The 16,682-nt window shown below is 37.5% G+C and overlaps 1 protein-coding gene across 1 annotated transcript in view; it reads left to right on the top strand.

Annotated features, from left to right (window-relative positions):
- The window catches only part of jazf1.S (JAZF zinc finger 1 S homeolog), a 193,540-nt gene that overhangs the window by 155,305 nt on the left and 21,553 nt on the right, over nucleotides 1-16,682 (top strand). Inside the window, exon 3 of the mRNA XM_018269244.2 lies at nucleotides 3,766-3,962. Within this exon, the coding sequence (XP_018124733.2) occupies nucleotides 3,766-3,962 (197 nt within the window). The remainder of the gene's footprint in view (nucleotides 1-3,765; nucleotides 3,963-16,682) is intronic.

Raw genomic sequence — 16,682 nt, 5'->3', positions numbered from 1 at the left:
TAATTATATATCTATTTTAATAACATCAAACAGAACATTTTATTGCAGACACATTTCCATTGATGCCTGTAATGCCTTGGCTGTGTTTTGCGGTAAAAAACAGCCTGAATGAGCAGTTGTGTAAAGTGGAATGTGAAGCACACATGGAAGCCTTCTGTTTCACTGCTGGCCTGGAATTCAGGATGAGACATAGAACTACACAAGGGAAAGACAATTACAGCAGAGGAGAAGCTAGGCGGCTATTAGGTACTTTGAATAAGCAGATGAATAATATGCAGGATGCAAATTACCTGTATCCAGTAAAACACAAGGCTCATGGTTAAATGTGGCTTTCCAATGGTTAGAACTTTGCTCCTTGTCCCTTGTATGTTGTGCCTGTTTGTGCATCGCTATTTTACAAGAGTGTGTTTCATATTACCAAAAGATATTTAAAAGCCTCCAAAACAAAGGTATTCATTAACTAGTAAGGTAGTAGTAATATGTTTTTGTAGTACTTCTTTGTTTTGCTGCTATCCATGGATTAAAATTCATCCTGCCCCAATGGTTAATTAACTCTACTACCATATGCATTTCAGTAAATATAGAAACCAGGTTATAGAGCGCTTAATTGCTTGTCCTGTTTTAAATGATAGCCTAGCCATGTATTAATTTGTCATATTATGAGTTACTCATAATACTGAGAGTTTAAAAAATCATAGAATGTGAGCACATTTGTACTTAAACAGTGGGGCAGTTTACAATAGGGTTATAATTACACAAACCACTGCTTAATTGGGACAAAAATCCTGATTACCTTCCAGGTTCTCATGATAGTTTCACTTGGTGGCTGCGGACAGATATGGGATCTGACTAAAACAGATTCTTTACGCATAGGTGAGTTAAGCAGAGACAACAATGCATCAAGAACTAGAGGCTGGGTGCCTACCATCTTATGATAACCAGTTTTGTAGCTTAAAAACACGAAGCATAAGAGTGATCTTGTTTTATTTAAAGGCAGTATTTTATCCACCAGTCCTAGTAGAAATATTTCTGGGGTACAACTGCCTGGACAGGTCAAGTATTGTGTTCTATTGCTCTATTATTCTATTAGTGCCAAAATCCAGCAGCTGGTAGATATTCTCTTATCATATGAAAAAAAGTTGTTAATAGAGGTTAAGTTTTTTTAGAGGACCACTTCTCTGTTTTAATTTTATTGCTAGAGGTTCAACGTCTATTGTAAAGGGCAGGGGTAATAGAAGGCAATCCTGCCACATTTCTCAAGCCCCTTCAAATAAATTTGATCCGTTCTTTCCTGCGCTCCCCTGTGGCTGAGCACGCAGGGGAGAGCAAGTTTAAGCGCTTGTCTGTATGAGTCAGAATTGTTGGCGTCTACAGGAGCTTTCTAGATATTCATAAATTATTCAGAACAGTGCTCATAATTGTCCCTAGAGAAGATAGGATAGTGGTCATTTAAAGTACATCATCATCTAAACCTGTTTCCCCCATCAATAGTGTGGACTAATAGGGATGTAGCGAACGGCGGAAAAAATGTTCGCGAACATATTCGCGAACTTGCGACAAAACATGCGAATAGTTCGCGAACGTCGCGAACCCCATAGACTTCAATGGGAAGGCGAATTTTAAAAGCTAGAAAAGACATTTCTGGCCAGAAAAATGATTTTAAAGTTGTTTAAAGGGTGCAACGACCTGGACAGTGGCATGCCAGAGGGGGATCAAGGGCAAAAATGTATCTGAAAAATCCATTGTTGACACAGCGCTGCGTTTTGTGCTGTAAAGGGCAGAAATCACACTACGTCACTCAGGTGATGTTTCTGGACACGGAATGTGAAAAAGCTCACACAGCTAGGTGGCACTTGGTTAAAGACTGGGCAAATAATGCCTGCAAGGGCAACGTATACACTACAGCCGTTGGATACGGAATATATTATTGCTGCTTGAAAAACGTCACTCGGGTGGTGTTTCTGGAGACGGTATTATTATTGATATTTAGACAGCTAGGTGGCAGTTGTTTGAAGAACAGATGCAGATGAGAGATCAGCAGCAGGACAGACAGCTGCCCACAGCAGCTACATACAGAGCACTGCAGTAGAAGGTAGATTACTAGCCAGCAAAGCTACCTAACCTAAAATGTCCCTCAAATCCCTGCAGAGTTCTGTCCCTACAATACAGAGCAGTATCAAGTAGATTACTAGCCAGCAAAGTTACTATCAACTGTCCCTCAAATCACTAACAGCTCTCTCCCTACACTAGCTCTTCCAAGCACACACAGGCAGAATGAAAAAACGCTGCAGGGCTTCAGTTTATATATGGAAGGGGAGTGGTCCAGGGGGTGTGGGGGTGGTCCAGGAGGGAGAGCTTCCTGATTGGCTGCCATGTATCTGCTGGTCTGGGGTGAGAGGGCAAAAATAAGCGCCAGCTAAGGCGAACCCAAATTGGCGAACGTCGCGCGACGTTCGCGAACATTCGCCGAACGCGAATAGTCGATGTTCGCGCGAATTAGTTCGCGGGCGAACAGTCCGCGACATCCCTATGGACTAACAGAACCCTGCCTCCAGACGGGAAGAACAATAGTATTGTTCTAAGAAATGCCCCCTAATGAGTACTGTGCCCACACACACATATCGCAAGGAGGTCCTGATACACCTCTGGTGGAGGGAATCATGTTTGGGTGATAGGTGCCCCTTAAGTTACTATTTTCAGTTTAATAAGATGAGAATAAATATAGCTTTAAATTGCTGATCGCATAATGGTTGTTAAAGGAAGCAAAGGTTACTGCCAGCAAGGCTGATAGGAACATCATTTAAAAGGTTTGATACATTTTGGATGAGTTTGAGGAATATTAATCCTATCTATTTGCATCGGCTTCACAGTGTAGATAGTAAAGATTTTTACAAGCTGTCCTCTTGCAACCCTATCAGAAGTGGCATAATAAGCAACCCTATCAGAAGTGGCATAATAATAAGTGTATGTTTAATATGTATAAAGTGTTTGTATTTTACACCTCTAGCTCAGAACTTGATAGGAACAGCGCTTCCCTGTTTCTGGGTTTATTTATAATGGGCTAGGGGCAGGAGTAGGGGTACTACGAATCTACAGAAACATTGCAGCCCGTAGAGCAGCACAGCTTTTGCACAATCCTTTAAGCAGCTGGTATGTTCAGGTCCCCATAATGCCATACTGGGTGCTCCGTGTGCCACTTTCCAACTGTTAATGGTACAGTATGGTTTTTAACATATATGCATTAAAACTAACCCTCCACATGTAGGTTTTTAACTAATAGCCTGCAGAAGATAGCAATGGCCAACAATACTCTGCTGCTTTAAAGTTCCATAGCTGGTACCTGGTGCCCAGAGACCTTTAGGTACAGGCACAGATGTGTTGTGTAGAGGAGAGGTGGGCCTCTGCAGGGGTCTAATAGCTAAAAACATATAGAAATTAGTTGAGTTCTCATTTAAGACATACAAAAAACACCAACCAATCTTGAAGTTAGGTACTAGCAAATGTCCACTTAGCACGTGGGAACTTGGCACTATGGCATGAAGACCATGAAGGAACTGGTAATGTGTATTTTGGTGAGACATGCAGCATGCTACAACTCAAGGAAGACCTGTAGTTAATACCTGTCAGGAGCAGGTCAGAAGTCTTTTTGCAGGTTTTACCTATAGGCAATCGATGTGGAGCCAAGTCTGAATATCCATTCATTTCAGTTTGGGGTCATCATAAGTTCTGTAGTTTCAAAGAAATACATTTTGTTTTTCATTTTAGATTCATGACTGATGCAGCCCGACGTGAACAAGAAACACTAAAGAAAAAAATCCAGCCTAAGCTCTCATTGACATTATCAAGTTCCGTATCCCGCGGGAACGTGTCTACCCCACCACGCCATGGCAGCGGCAGCCTCACGCCTCCAGTCACTCCACCAATCACACCATCCTCCTCCTTTCGCAGTAGCACTCCTACAGGTAAGGGCTCAGTTCTTGCAAAGGGCTGCTAAATATGTTGGTGCTTTATAAATAAAGGATAATAATAATTTATTATTAGAAAGGGTTGCATTAATTAGCTAATTATTTTATCAGGAGAGTTTTGTTTAGGCCTATGGCAGGACATACTATATATATATATGTGAGTCCATATGGGCAGCACTCTGCTCTTTATGTTTCAACTCAGGTGCAAGGTAAGGAAATCAGATATGAAGACAAATGACCAGCAACACGGAGGTATTTCATGAATAATCAAAGTGTATTAGAAAATCACATGTAAAGCCGACGTGACGCTTCGGTCCACACAGGGACCTTTTTCAAGGCAACCATGTCAAACATCCAAACAAGTTTATATACCAACAATCCCATTAAACCTATCAACAGGAAGTGACATAACATCAAGTGTAGCAAATCAATCAATTAAAGCTGAAAGGCTATAACAATCATAAAAGTGACCAAGTATTGTATATGCGCTTATATATATATATAGATAAAAGCATAAGCCTCAAAAAGTGCTAATGTGCTTAGAGTAATTGCTCATAAATATTTCTCACAACAGTACCATTAAAAGTGAAAATATTAACGTTAAAAAGGTATGTAATGTGATCAAAATATACATAAAAAGTTTCAGTTCAACACTGGTTCATCACTGTATTGTTTAGTTAATATTTAAATTGTAATGTATTCTGTAGGTTACTTAGAAGCCCCCTGGTTATTGGAAAACTATAGGTTTAAGTCATAAATATTATTGCCATAGTAAACGCGCGGTTAAGGCCAAACCAATTAGAATATATTGTCTACAGCATGTACCACGCAACAAGGTATGCATAGAAACCATCTATATGTCCACTATGTTTACTTTAGTGCTAAACTGGTAATCCATTCATAAAATTGATATCCAGCAGCAAATAATTTCACAAAAAGCAGTTCAAAGTCAAGGAGCTATTAAGACCCTTAGGAGCTACACAGTTCAGTTTGAATGTCCAAAAGGCTTCTCTCTGAAGCAGCCTGCGGTCAGTATTACTGCCTCTTGTTGAATCCTGTATGCAATCAATTGGCATACACTTAAAGGCAGATGCCGGATGTTTAGCTGACAACCAGTGTTGGGCCACAGGTTGCTTTGAGATGTCCTGTTTGGTTTCCTTTCTTGGTTTCAGGTCAAGCGCTGCCCTAATGGTCGATCTTATGCTTTTATCTATATATATAAGCACATATACAATACTTGGTCACTTTTATGATTGTTATAGCCTTTCAGCTTTAATTGATTGGTTTGCAACACTTGATGTTATGTCACTTCCTGTTGATAGGTTTAATGGGATTGTGGGTATGTAAACTTGTTTGGATGTTTGACATGGTTGCCTTGAAAAAGGTCCCTGTGTGGACCATATATATATATATAACAAATATCAGGCATCTGGGACATAAAGAGTGAGTGGAACAAGTGAGCAATCTTTTGCCAGACATGCTAAGCCCCTTGGATTGGAAAGTCTTATCCCACACCATTGACACAAGACACTGCATTGAAGTTTTGACTTTTCATCTCTAAGTATGCATGTCATAAATTCATCCTTTTGCTATGAAAGCATCTATGTAATCTTTCAAATTATTGAGAGTTTCTCCAATATAGATATTTATTTTCCTGACTGACGAGTAGAAATATCTACTCATCCAAAGTGAATGTGTAAGCACCCCAATTATTGTGCACTCTATATTTTTTATGATTCAGGATAATTTTATCAGTCATGCCTTAAAATTGGGTAATGTCTATAGCCCCTAATTTGTGTTAAGACTAATTCAGAGTAGCATTGGACTGGGAAGGAATATTGAAAACTGTGATGGTAGTGGATTAATGAACAGCATGCATTTATAACAATAAAAAGGTAATCCACATGCCAGTGAAGTAGAGAAAAAGTATCTTATTTCATTTTTTTATTTGAGCATTATTAAAAATCAAAGGACAGCCACATGCCACAGAAATAATTGGAAAATCCTAGCTCTATAAAATATCTCACACAGTAGAGAAAACCATGTTACAGCGGTGAATTATTAAAGAACTGGAAAATGAAATCAAGGGGCTCATTTTAAGGAGATCATTATCAGTCTGCAGTCGTTGCACTTCAGGTTATACAGCACCATGGAAGCCATAGTTAAAGGAGAACTCTAAAACCCTAAAATAAATATGATTAAAAATTCCATATTTTACACAATGAGCTTATTGCACCAGCCTAAAGTTTCAGCACCTTGACAGAAGCAATGATCCAGGACTTCATAATTGTCACAGGGGGTCACCATCTTGGAAAGTGTCTGCAATGCTCACATTCTCATTGGGCTCTGAGCAGCTGTTGAGAAGCTAATCTTAGGGGTTGTCACAAATTTTCAAGTTCAAATTTATAAACTGATGCTACATTGCATGATGCTTATTGCATTCCTTTCTGAACTGAATTAGTAATTATCTGTATTCAGTACTAATCAACCTTATATTTTAACATTTTGTATATACAGTATATTGTAAGCTCAGTAAGTGACAGCAGCACAGAGCATGTGCAGTGAATCAGCAAAAAAGAAGATGGGGAGCTACTGGGGCATCTTTGGAGACACAGATCTTCTGTAAAAGGATTGTGGTTGCCGTGGGCTGACAAAGAAGCCCAAAACATAATGTACAACATTTCTGTCCTATTTCTTTAGTTTAGCTTTAGTTCTCCTTTTATACTAGAAGCTTCATATTGTGTACTTACTGTTTTATCAGTATTTATCGCTACTTGTATGACCTACTTATTCAGTGAATAGAAGACATATTCCATATTGGCGAATCAGGTATAAACAATGACTTGTGCACATTCTACAGTGAGCACCATTATGCTCTGAAAAAATTGCATTGGGGAAAAACATGCAAATGTCTGATATTGTGCACTATAGACATAGTGTTATTTCAGTAAATGAGCTCTAATGCAATAAGATTAATTATTTTGTTTTAAGCCTTCGGGACTCTATTTGCCATTTCCAAGGAACACGAAAAAAAATTTTTGATAGAAAAAAATCATTGGTTAAAAGTAACTTGTAGTATGATGTAAAGAGTAATATTCTGATAATATTTGCAATTGTTTTTTAATTGTTTATTCTATTCATTATTTATGTTTTTTATTGAGCATTCTTTGCAGTCTCAGCAATCCGGTTGCTGTGGTCCAAATTACCCTAGCAACCATGCATTGATTTGAATAAGAGACTGGAATATGTATAGGAGAGGAACTGAATAGAAAGATGAGTAATACAAAGTAGCAATAACAATACATGTGTAGCCTTGCAGAGCATTCCTTTTTTTAACATGGGGTCAGTGACCCCCATTTGAAAGCTGGAAAGAGCCAGAAAAAGAAGGCAAATAATTAAAAACTATAAAAATAAAGAAAGAAAGAAGTAGAGCTTAGAATTGGCCGCTCAATAACATACTAAAAGTTAACTTAAAGGTGAACCACCCCTTCATGAGATTGTTGCTCTTCTAAAGAAGTGATGATATCTGTACTAACTGCATATAACATAGCTCAGCTGTGGCTCAGTGCATCAGGTTTTTAAGAACTATTAAGGAGTTAACAAATATGCAACCTTACTAATTAACAGAGAAAAAGTGCAGAAGATTGTTTTAGTTGGCTCCTTTACCAGGGAAGATTTAAGACGCAACTTTCTACTTAACCACTGCTGCGAAAGCCAATTTATGGTGTGGTCCGGAGGTGACCAACTTGTTGTCTGTCAGATGCATTACTGGACCATTGAATCCCTGCCGTACAAAGGAAGGGGATGCCAGCAATTAATGAGGAAGCCTGACTCTGTCTTCCAAATATTTTTCTGTTTTCACACAGTAAACTTTGTCCTTGCACTAATATTTCCAGTCTTTCTCATTTTCTTTTACCTGAATTCAGAGAGGTCCGTTTATTTTGGACATTAACATGAGGTTTTTTTTTTTAGGCATGTTCGTCAGACTAGAAATAATATTACCACTGGTGTAGTGACTTCCAAAATCAACATGCTAACTTCAGCACCTTTGCATAGAACAGAGTGAGTGAATTCAGATGCTGTATGTACTATAGTTGCCACTTGTGTTAGTTCTACAAGCCAAGGTACCATTCTGCATGCCATATGCTGTGTAAGCAGCTATAGAATAGAAAGATGAGTAACAAAAAGTAGCAATAACAACAGATTTGTAGCCTTGCAGAGCATTTGTTTTTTAGATGGGGTCAGTGACCCCCGTCTGAAAGCTGGAAAGAGTAAGAAGCAAAGGGCTAATAATTTAAAAACTATAAATAATGAAGACCAATTGAAAAGATGCTTAGAAATGGCCATTCCATAACTACTAAGGGAGTTATTTAGTAAAGTCCGATTTTTTTCTGGTCGGACTTTTAAAGGGCAAAAAACACAATTTTCTCAAAGAAAAAAAACCTAGATTTTTTTAAACTCCGATGGTGTAAAAGGTCAAAATAAAAAGGTAGTCCAACTCAGACCTGCCTAAATCATGTAGAAGTCAATGGCATATGTCCCGACATTTGATCAGATATTCTGACGTGTGCTGGACTGTGTACAAAAATCGTGGTTTTTGGGCGATAATCTAAAAAAGTTAGAGTTTTCAAATCCAAAAAAAATCATACGAGTCGGATTTTTCCACAATTTTATTGAGTCTTTTCCAGCACAAGAAATTTTCGTGCAAATGTATTGATAACTGGGGGGGAAGTCCGTACGGATTTTGGTTGGAATGGTTTTTAGAAAATAGTGAAAATTTCCGATTTTGATAAATAACCCCCTAAAAGTTAACTCAAAGGTGAACCACCCCTTTAAATTTGAGTTAGTTGTAGAATGCCCTATTCATGTTTTATGCCCTTTATTCTCCCTTTACTTCTTCTGCCTCTTTCCAACTTTTCAGTGACCCCAGCAGGCAAATATATGATTGTTCTGTTTGGCTCTATTTAATTGTTATTGTCCCTTTCTATTACTTATCTTTCTATTCAGACCCTCTACTATTCATCTTTCAGTCTCTTATTCTCTAACCACTGCCAGATCGCTAGGATAAATGTGTGTGAGAAGCTTCAGCACCTCTTCATTTCCAGCAGATCCAGTTGCTCAACAACAGAGACCAATAGCATCAATAGCATTTGGGAATCATTGTGTATAATCAGTAATACTATATTCAGCTTTTTGGCCTGTGTGTCAGAAAACTTCTAGAGTTGGTCAATCTACAGCCTCCTAAATTATTGCATATCCTCAGCTGGGTCTATCACTCTTGCCAGGACAAATGTATCCCCTTCCCCTTAAATAAAGCTTGCAATACAGGAGGTCCAATTCCAGACGCCTGCAGCCTAAACAACTAATATAATAGACTGAGACCAAGAATTGGACAGTTTCAGGCCAGTTGAGGGAGTTGTAGGCCTTGGCTGTTGAATAACCACAGTCATAGGCACTTGGCATTGATTTAGTAAAAATGTGGATATCTCTAGCTGCTCCGTTTATCAGCTGAAGAAAAAGCCTATTTAGCACTAACGAGCTGTGTAACTGGATTGCTAAAACAAATATAATTAAGCTCAATATACATATGTTTATATATTTATGGTTCTAGCAAACATTCATGTCCCTGGAGCTACTGAACGCTTATTAAAGGCAAAGTCAGCAATCTCACATACTTTTCAGCTGTTATTCATAAAATAAAGGTAACCAATCAGTTAGCAATCAGTGCAGCCCAGTAGAAAGCATTTATTACAAGTGACCCTGACTTCTCATATGGTCTGATATTTTTTTTCAATGAACCCCAAAGTAGGTTCCTGAGCTGTTGAGCTTACAATTTTAGTTTATGGTGTCTCCGGAGAAGGGAGAGTAAGTGAATTACCCAAAGAAACTAGGAGCTGCGATGTTACAATATATGTTAATGCATTATTGGGCCATGTCAATTAGACATTATGCCACTATTTAGCTCTTATTCTAGCAACTATGCTATTAACATATTCACTAGTTAGATCACTATTTATAAAGTTGCTTGAGATCTTTATATGTTTGCAGGTCCAAGCAGGCAGCTACCCTTTGTTTTCCTGGCAAATTGGTCTTTTTAGTTGATGGACAATTCGTACGATCGTTCCGAGATAATCGTGGTCTCACGATGACGATCAGAATCTTTTAAAAATCTCAACATCTATGGCCAGCTTTACACAGATCAGCTGGGATTTCCAGTGGAGGATTATTTGCAGTTTAATGCTGCCATGTGCCCGGAGAGCTGGGAAGGAGTTTTATTGAGCAATATTGCTTTAAGAATAGAACTCTGATGTTGCTGGACTACAGCTCCCTGCATTCCTTAACCCTGATGATATGTTAAAGAGTGCTAGGATTTGTAGTCTGGCAACAGCTGAGGAAAGTGTGCCTGAGTAGTACAGTGCAGCAGGGTTTATTGTCCCTCTAAGCGAAGTAATACAATTTTTTTTTAAAGAACAACTTTGTGTTGTTCTTCAACACAAATGGTCAGTGGTTTTGTTCAGAAGCAAGAGCTATGCACATGAGCTTGTCGTTTCTTCAGTGCCTGGGGTAAACTTCATCATCATTTATTTATATAGCGCTGTCAAGATACGCAGTGCTTGCACATTTACACATAGGGGCAGATTTATCAAAGGTCGAAGTGAAAATTCAAATTAAAATTAAGATTTTTGTGTACTTCGACTAGGGAATAGTCCAAATTTGACTCGAAATTGCTGTTCTAGCCTATGAGGGACCTGCTAGAACCTATTTGGAATCAATTGGTGGACTTTGAAAAAATCTGTGTTTTTTGGGGGGAATGCGCTATTACTTCGATTCATATGATTACAATTCAATCGAAAACTGACCTTTTCAGCCAAAGATGTATGAGTCAAGCCCTGGGAAGTTGGTAATGTCATCAGCATCAGCACAGTGCAGGATTTTTGAGATACTTTCAATGGTTTTTTTTCTTATTTGAAAATAAATGAATAATTCCTTTTTGACTACAAGGTCTTTCAAGTCAACGATTCCTTCAGCTCACTTTGGCTTCTATGGAGCTTCTTTATAATTCAGCCCTAAAACACTGTCCAGTCTATCTGAAATGTATAATTAGGGAGTCTGGTACAGAAAATCATTAAACTGCAGTTGAGTTGTCACTAATGGTTTCTTCTGTCTGCATTCTGACTGCTGCTCTTAGTACATTTCTAACAAGTCCAAAATTACTGGGGTCTAGACTCTGACTCTGCAGTCTTATTGGCAATAAATCATCAGCAAAACATTTGGGTTTATCTTGTCCATGTTGATAAAGTAGCTGGAGGTGGATTCCAATTACAGTAATAAAGCAGCTGAAAATATTTGAAGAGAAATCTTGTAGGACACCCACGTTTGTGTTATGGTTGGTATAGTTCATCAGTGCACATTCTAAATACATGTGGGAGATAAGGAAGAGATACTACAAAACATTCTGTGCAACTGTATTTTGTTACAAATAAACGGGTTTTTTTGTTACAAATAAACGTGTTTTTTTTTTGTTACAAATAAACGTGTTTTTTTTTAGGCCAATCCCTCGGATTGCAGATTAATACAGTATAAATACATATTATTCCCTTGCACTAAATCCAATGCAGCAGGGCTTAAAATATAAGATGTGCTGAAAAATATGAGTTGTGAGATCTGGACCAGCTAGAAATAATAACTTTTCAAAAGTACCAGAATGCTAATGGGGTGTAAAATGAAAACATCATAATTCTGTCCTGGAGATTTAAAGTTCAGGTGCCTTTATAAATATCACTGCTCCACTTGTGTGAAGGAATGCTTGCTTCCGTCTTATTAATGTCTCCAGCAGATAAGTATTCAGACATTCCCTGGCTGATATTGATAGACAGAGAGGCATATATAGACAGATAGATAGATAGATAGATAGATAGATAGATAGATAGATAGATAGATAGATAGATAGATAGATAGATAGATAGATAGATAGATAGAGGATAGATAGATAGAGGATAGATAGATAGATAGATAGATAGATAGATAGATAGATAGATAGAGATAGATAGATAGATAGATAGATAGATAGATAGATAGATAGATAGATAGATAGATAGATAGATAGATAGATAGATAGATATAGATAGATAGATAGTAGATGGATAGATAGAGGATAGATAGATAGATAGATAGATAGATAGATAGATAGATAGATAGATAGATAGATAGATAGATAGATAGATCGGTAGATGGATGGATAGATAGATAGATAGATAGATAGATAGATAGATAGATAGATAGATAGATAGATAGATAGATAGATGATAGATAAATGGATCTTAATGTATGGATACCAGATTAGGCTCATAGGATTACGGTCCATGTGCTGCTGGGTGAGGAGATCTATACACGAGTTTTCCCTATGTTTTTATTATTTCAGGTGTTAGCACATGCTTTACATAAGGAATGCATAATTACATATTTACCCTTATATAGATATGAAATCCCTTTAGAGTATATAAAGTATACCATTGGTGCATATGTAGAACAGTATAAAGGAATATATATGGAATAAAAGTTGGACCATGAATGTTCTGCAATTTTCTCACAATATAACAACACAGAACAAAATTACAGTCCATTTGATCAACAGATCGACACATCTTGCATCACAAAGCACTGTTTATCTTGTCAGCGCTAGATAAATAAATGATGAATGATCACAACTTTCTTTATTGTGATTGGCTTTGCTTTTGTCACATGCAGTGGTCTCTAAGCAGGTGTAACATAAAAACATATTACTGTATAGGCAGTGCCCTTATACTTTACATTACATTTAAGGTATATTATAGGGAACATAAACCTTTACACATTGGGTACACCATTTGTTTTACATTTTTACACCAGTAAACAGCACACTATAATAAAATATATTACATTATGGAACCTGTTATCCAGAATGCTCGGGGCCTGGGGTTTTCTAGATAAGGGCTTTTCTATAATTTGGATCTTCATAATTTTTCTACTAAAAATCTACTAATAGGATTGTTTTGCCTCCAATAATGATTAATTATATTTTAGTTAAGATCAAGTACAAAGTACTATTTTATTATTAAGTGCAAGGTATTGTTTTATTATTACAGAGAAAAAGACGAATCATATTTAAACATTTGAATTATTTGATTAAAACGGAATCTATGAGAGATGGTCTTCACTAGAATTACAGGTTTTCATATAATAGATCCCATACCTGTATATGATATTGTTTTGTTTTGTTTATATACTTGTTTAGGTGAAGCTTTAAAACTAGAAGGAAAAACTAGTATATCAGGCATATTTCTAGTTGTATAACATTTTAATATATTATTGTATCTGTGTATTCAGTGCACTGGCTCTAACCCCACTTTGCATCTGTAAGACTTGAATGAAGGGAAAGCAGAGCATGTGCCTGAGAAGGACATTCCGATCCAATATTGTGCTTTGGAAGCAATCAGCTGAAGGAAATTGTGTTCAATGTACAGATGTGTTGCTTGAGCAATGATGACATATTGATGGAGGAAATGCTTGTTCCATAATTCCTGCTACAAAAAAGAACACGGTTACTTAGGAACTCTTCATAAAACAATAAGAACTGCCATTCTCACATAAAGAAATCATTTAAGAAGATATAGATCCTGATTGTAAAGACATTTGAAGTCTGGCAGCAGCTGCAGTGTTCAGCGTGATATATCTTACATCAGCAATATGGATGTGATAAATTATGTTTAATGGCATACACTAGCATTTCAATGATGATTTATAAGTCATGCTACCATATTACTGCTATCTTACAACAGGAAGATTTGTAACATCGTTGAATTTAATCATAAAGAAGAACTCGAATAGTATAATTTCTGGAAGTTTTCTTTTATTTACTGTTTATAAGGTAAAGCATCTTTGTGAGGGCGCGTTCTAGTACAAGGGAATATAAAAGACTGTTGAGAACTGTACTTGTGCAATTTAGCACCGTTGATAGTAACTGAGCTCTGATATCTTTGCTTAAAGGGGTCCCCATTTAGGGTTAAACTCTACAAAGTTTTTTGACGGATGTTGGTGCCGCTATAAAACGCAGGCGACAAGTCAGATGTAGTCGGATGCGTCCAAATATAATGGGACTTTTAAAAAATTTGCAAGTATCAACTCCATTCCATCCGACACGACACAACTGTCAGATGTGAATGCCACATGCTGTGTGTTGTCGTGTGTAGTTTATACCTGCAATTTTTCTATCAGTCCCATTATATTTGGACGCATCCGACTACATCCGACTTGTTGCCTGGGTTATTGCGGCGATACCAAAAAACGTTTGTGGAGTTCAGTCCTTGGGGTTTCAACTTTTGCCTGTAGCAAAACCGTGCAGAGGGGCACGCTGATGATGTCAAGGGTGGGACCAGTTATGTTTGTGGTGGGGTTGTGATGTATTAGGATGGGTTATGATGTCATGGGCAAGGTTACTGTGCTTCTTGATTTATGCCTGTTGAACCATTGTGAACTGGACATCCCAATGAAAAACCAGACTGTCTGGTTCAAAACCAGACAAGCTGCAACCCTACCTAGACCCAAAATCAGTTTTTTGCACAGTGACAGCAAATTCCATTCTAAGCACACATTATTTTATAGCAATATCTAAATGTAATTGCAAAGCAGTGTTTATTTGTTGCTTCCTGTTCTCTAGCTCAGGTGTCCTCCAGGTCTTGCAGCCAGAAAAATACTGCTTTTTAAATAACAATTAAATGTACTAATAACTTGAGCATTTTCAATTAATGTACTGTATATTGAATAGTTGTTTAGAATTAACAATTTCATTCACTATGCCAAATATTGTGCCTTCACTTTGTCAGGCTCTTGATGCAATGTCGTGAATGTGTTCTCCCCTAACATTCAGCTGACAGCTAGGGACAGATGTCTAACCACAGAGAGATAGAAACCATCTGAATTTTCCTTTAGTGATCTGGGGTCAGTAGTTATGGGATTTGTAAACTACGAGATTTTCACTTTGGCCAAGTGCTACATTTATATGCCAGTTAGGCTTTATTATACTGGCCTTATGGGATTACTCTTGAGGTAGTGTTTTGGGTAAAAAGTTACTGCGGATTGATGTGTTTTTATATTCTGTACAGTGTGCTCTACAATTCAAGGGGTTTAATTTAATTTACACAGTGATATAACTCTTTTAACACTTTTGTATTTCCAGTCTTTATGAACGGCCTCCTGGCTGATGGTGAGTTATTTACCAAAGACAATATGGCAATGGTATATTTAGTATGTTTCATGCTTTATGAGTGTCAGGTGGTTTGTTGTAAATAGAACTTTCTGTAGCCAGGTTAAGGCTGGAATTTGGAGCCCTACAGAATTAGAATTACCCCTGTCTCTAGCCTATTAATGATTTACATTGAAGACTGGTTCACTTTACAAACACCTATGGGATTATGTACAGCACCTTGGTTAAGTTCGTAATCTTGAGCAACCAATCAGAAGGTAGCATTTACTGGTCACCAGTTTAAAAGCAAACATCGTATTGGTTGCTATGGGTTACTGCACTTGGGCAAACTTTGTGCCATTTACTACATATGAGGGTTAGACACTATCGCACGGTGATGTGCAACTTTTTACTCAAGGGTGTCAATTGAAGCAAATAAGTAGTACAAATATTCAGTGTATTCACTGGAGGACATGATCAATACAAGTATGGGATCTGTTATCTGCTCAGGACCTAGGGTTTTCCGGATAAGGTGTCTTTCCTTAATTAGGATTTTTATACCTTAAAGGGCACCTGTTGGGCAAAAATATTATCCCCAACCTAAGGAGTTGCTAATAGAGCCTGCACTCCGGTTGGGAGTAACAGTAGTTTTTTAATTTCAAGAATTGGCTCCACCATTGCTAGGACAGGGAAGATTTATCGCCGAGATGTTTTAGACGCGGCTGCGGGCGACATATCTTCCTGAGTGTCACTGCGCTAAGGCTGCAATTTTATTGTTATTGTTACCTTTATATCTTATCCTCCTATTCAGTCCTTTGCTTATTCATATTCTAGTCTTTTTTGTGTGCCACTGCCCTAAGGCTGCAATTAGGGATGCACCGAATCAACTATTTGGGATTTGGCCGAATCCCCGGTTCCTTGGTGAAAGATTCGGCCAAATACTGAACCAAATCCAATGGATATATATGCAAATTAGGGTCAGGAAAGGAAAAATTCGAAATAAATTCTTCTTTTGTGATGAAAAGTCACATGATTTTCCCTACCCGCCCCTAATTTACATATGCAAATTAGGATTCGGATTCAGTTTGAATCCTGCTGAAAAAGGCCATATCTCGAATCGAATCCTGGATTCGGTGCATCTCTAAGCTGCAATTTTATTGTTATTGTTACTTTTATTTCTTATCTTCCTATTCAATCATTTGCTTATTCATATTCCAGTCTTTCATTCAAATCACAGCCTGGTTGCTAGAGTAAATAGGACACAACCAGTTGCTAAAATACCAAACTGGAAAGCTGATGATCTGAAAGCTAAATAACTAAAAACAAAACATGTAAAATAATAACCAACTGTAATTTGTCTCATCAATATCTACATCATACTAAAGTAAAGGTGAACCACCTCATTAAGCCCACCAAAAACAATACCATGGATTTGTCTTTCCATCACCATACGTTTAACTAGATTAGTTAACATCATGTACAAGGTAGTGTATTAG

The sequence above is a fragment of the Xenopus laevis genome, chromosome 6S, assembly GCF_017654675.1.
Source record: "Xenopus laevis strain J_2021 chromosome 6S, Xenopus_laevis_v10.1, whole genome shotgun sequence".
Lineage (NCBI taxonomy): Eukaryota > Metazoa > Chordata > Amphibia > Anura > Pipidae > Xenopus > Xenopus laevis.
This window is presented reverse-complemented; position numbering and strand designations above follow the sequence as displayed.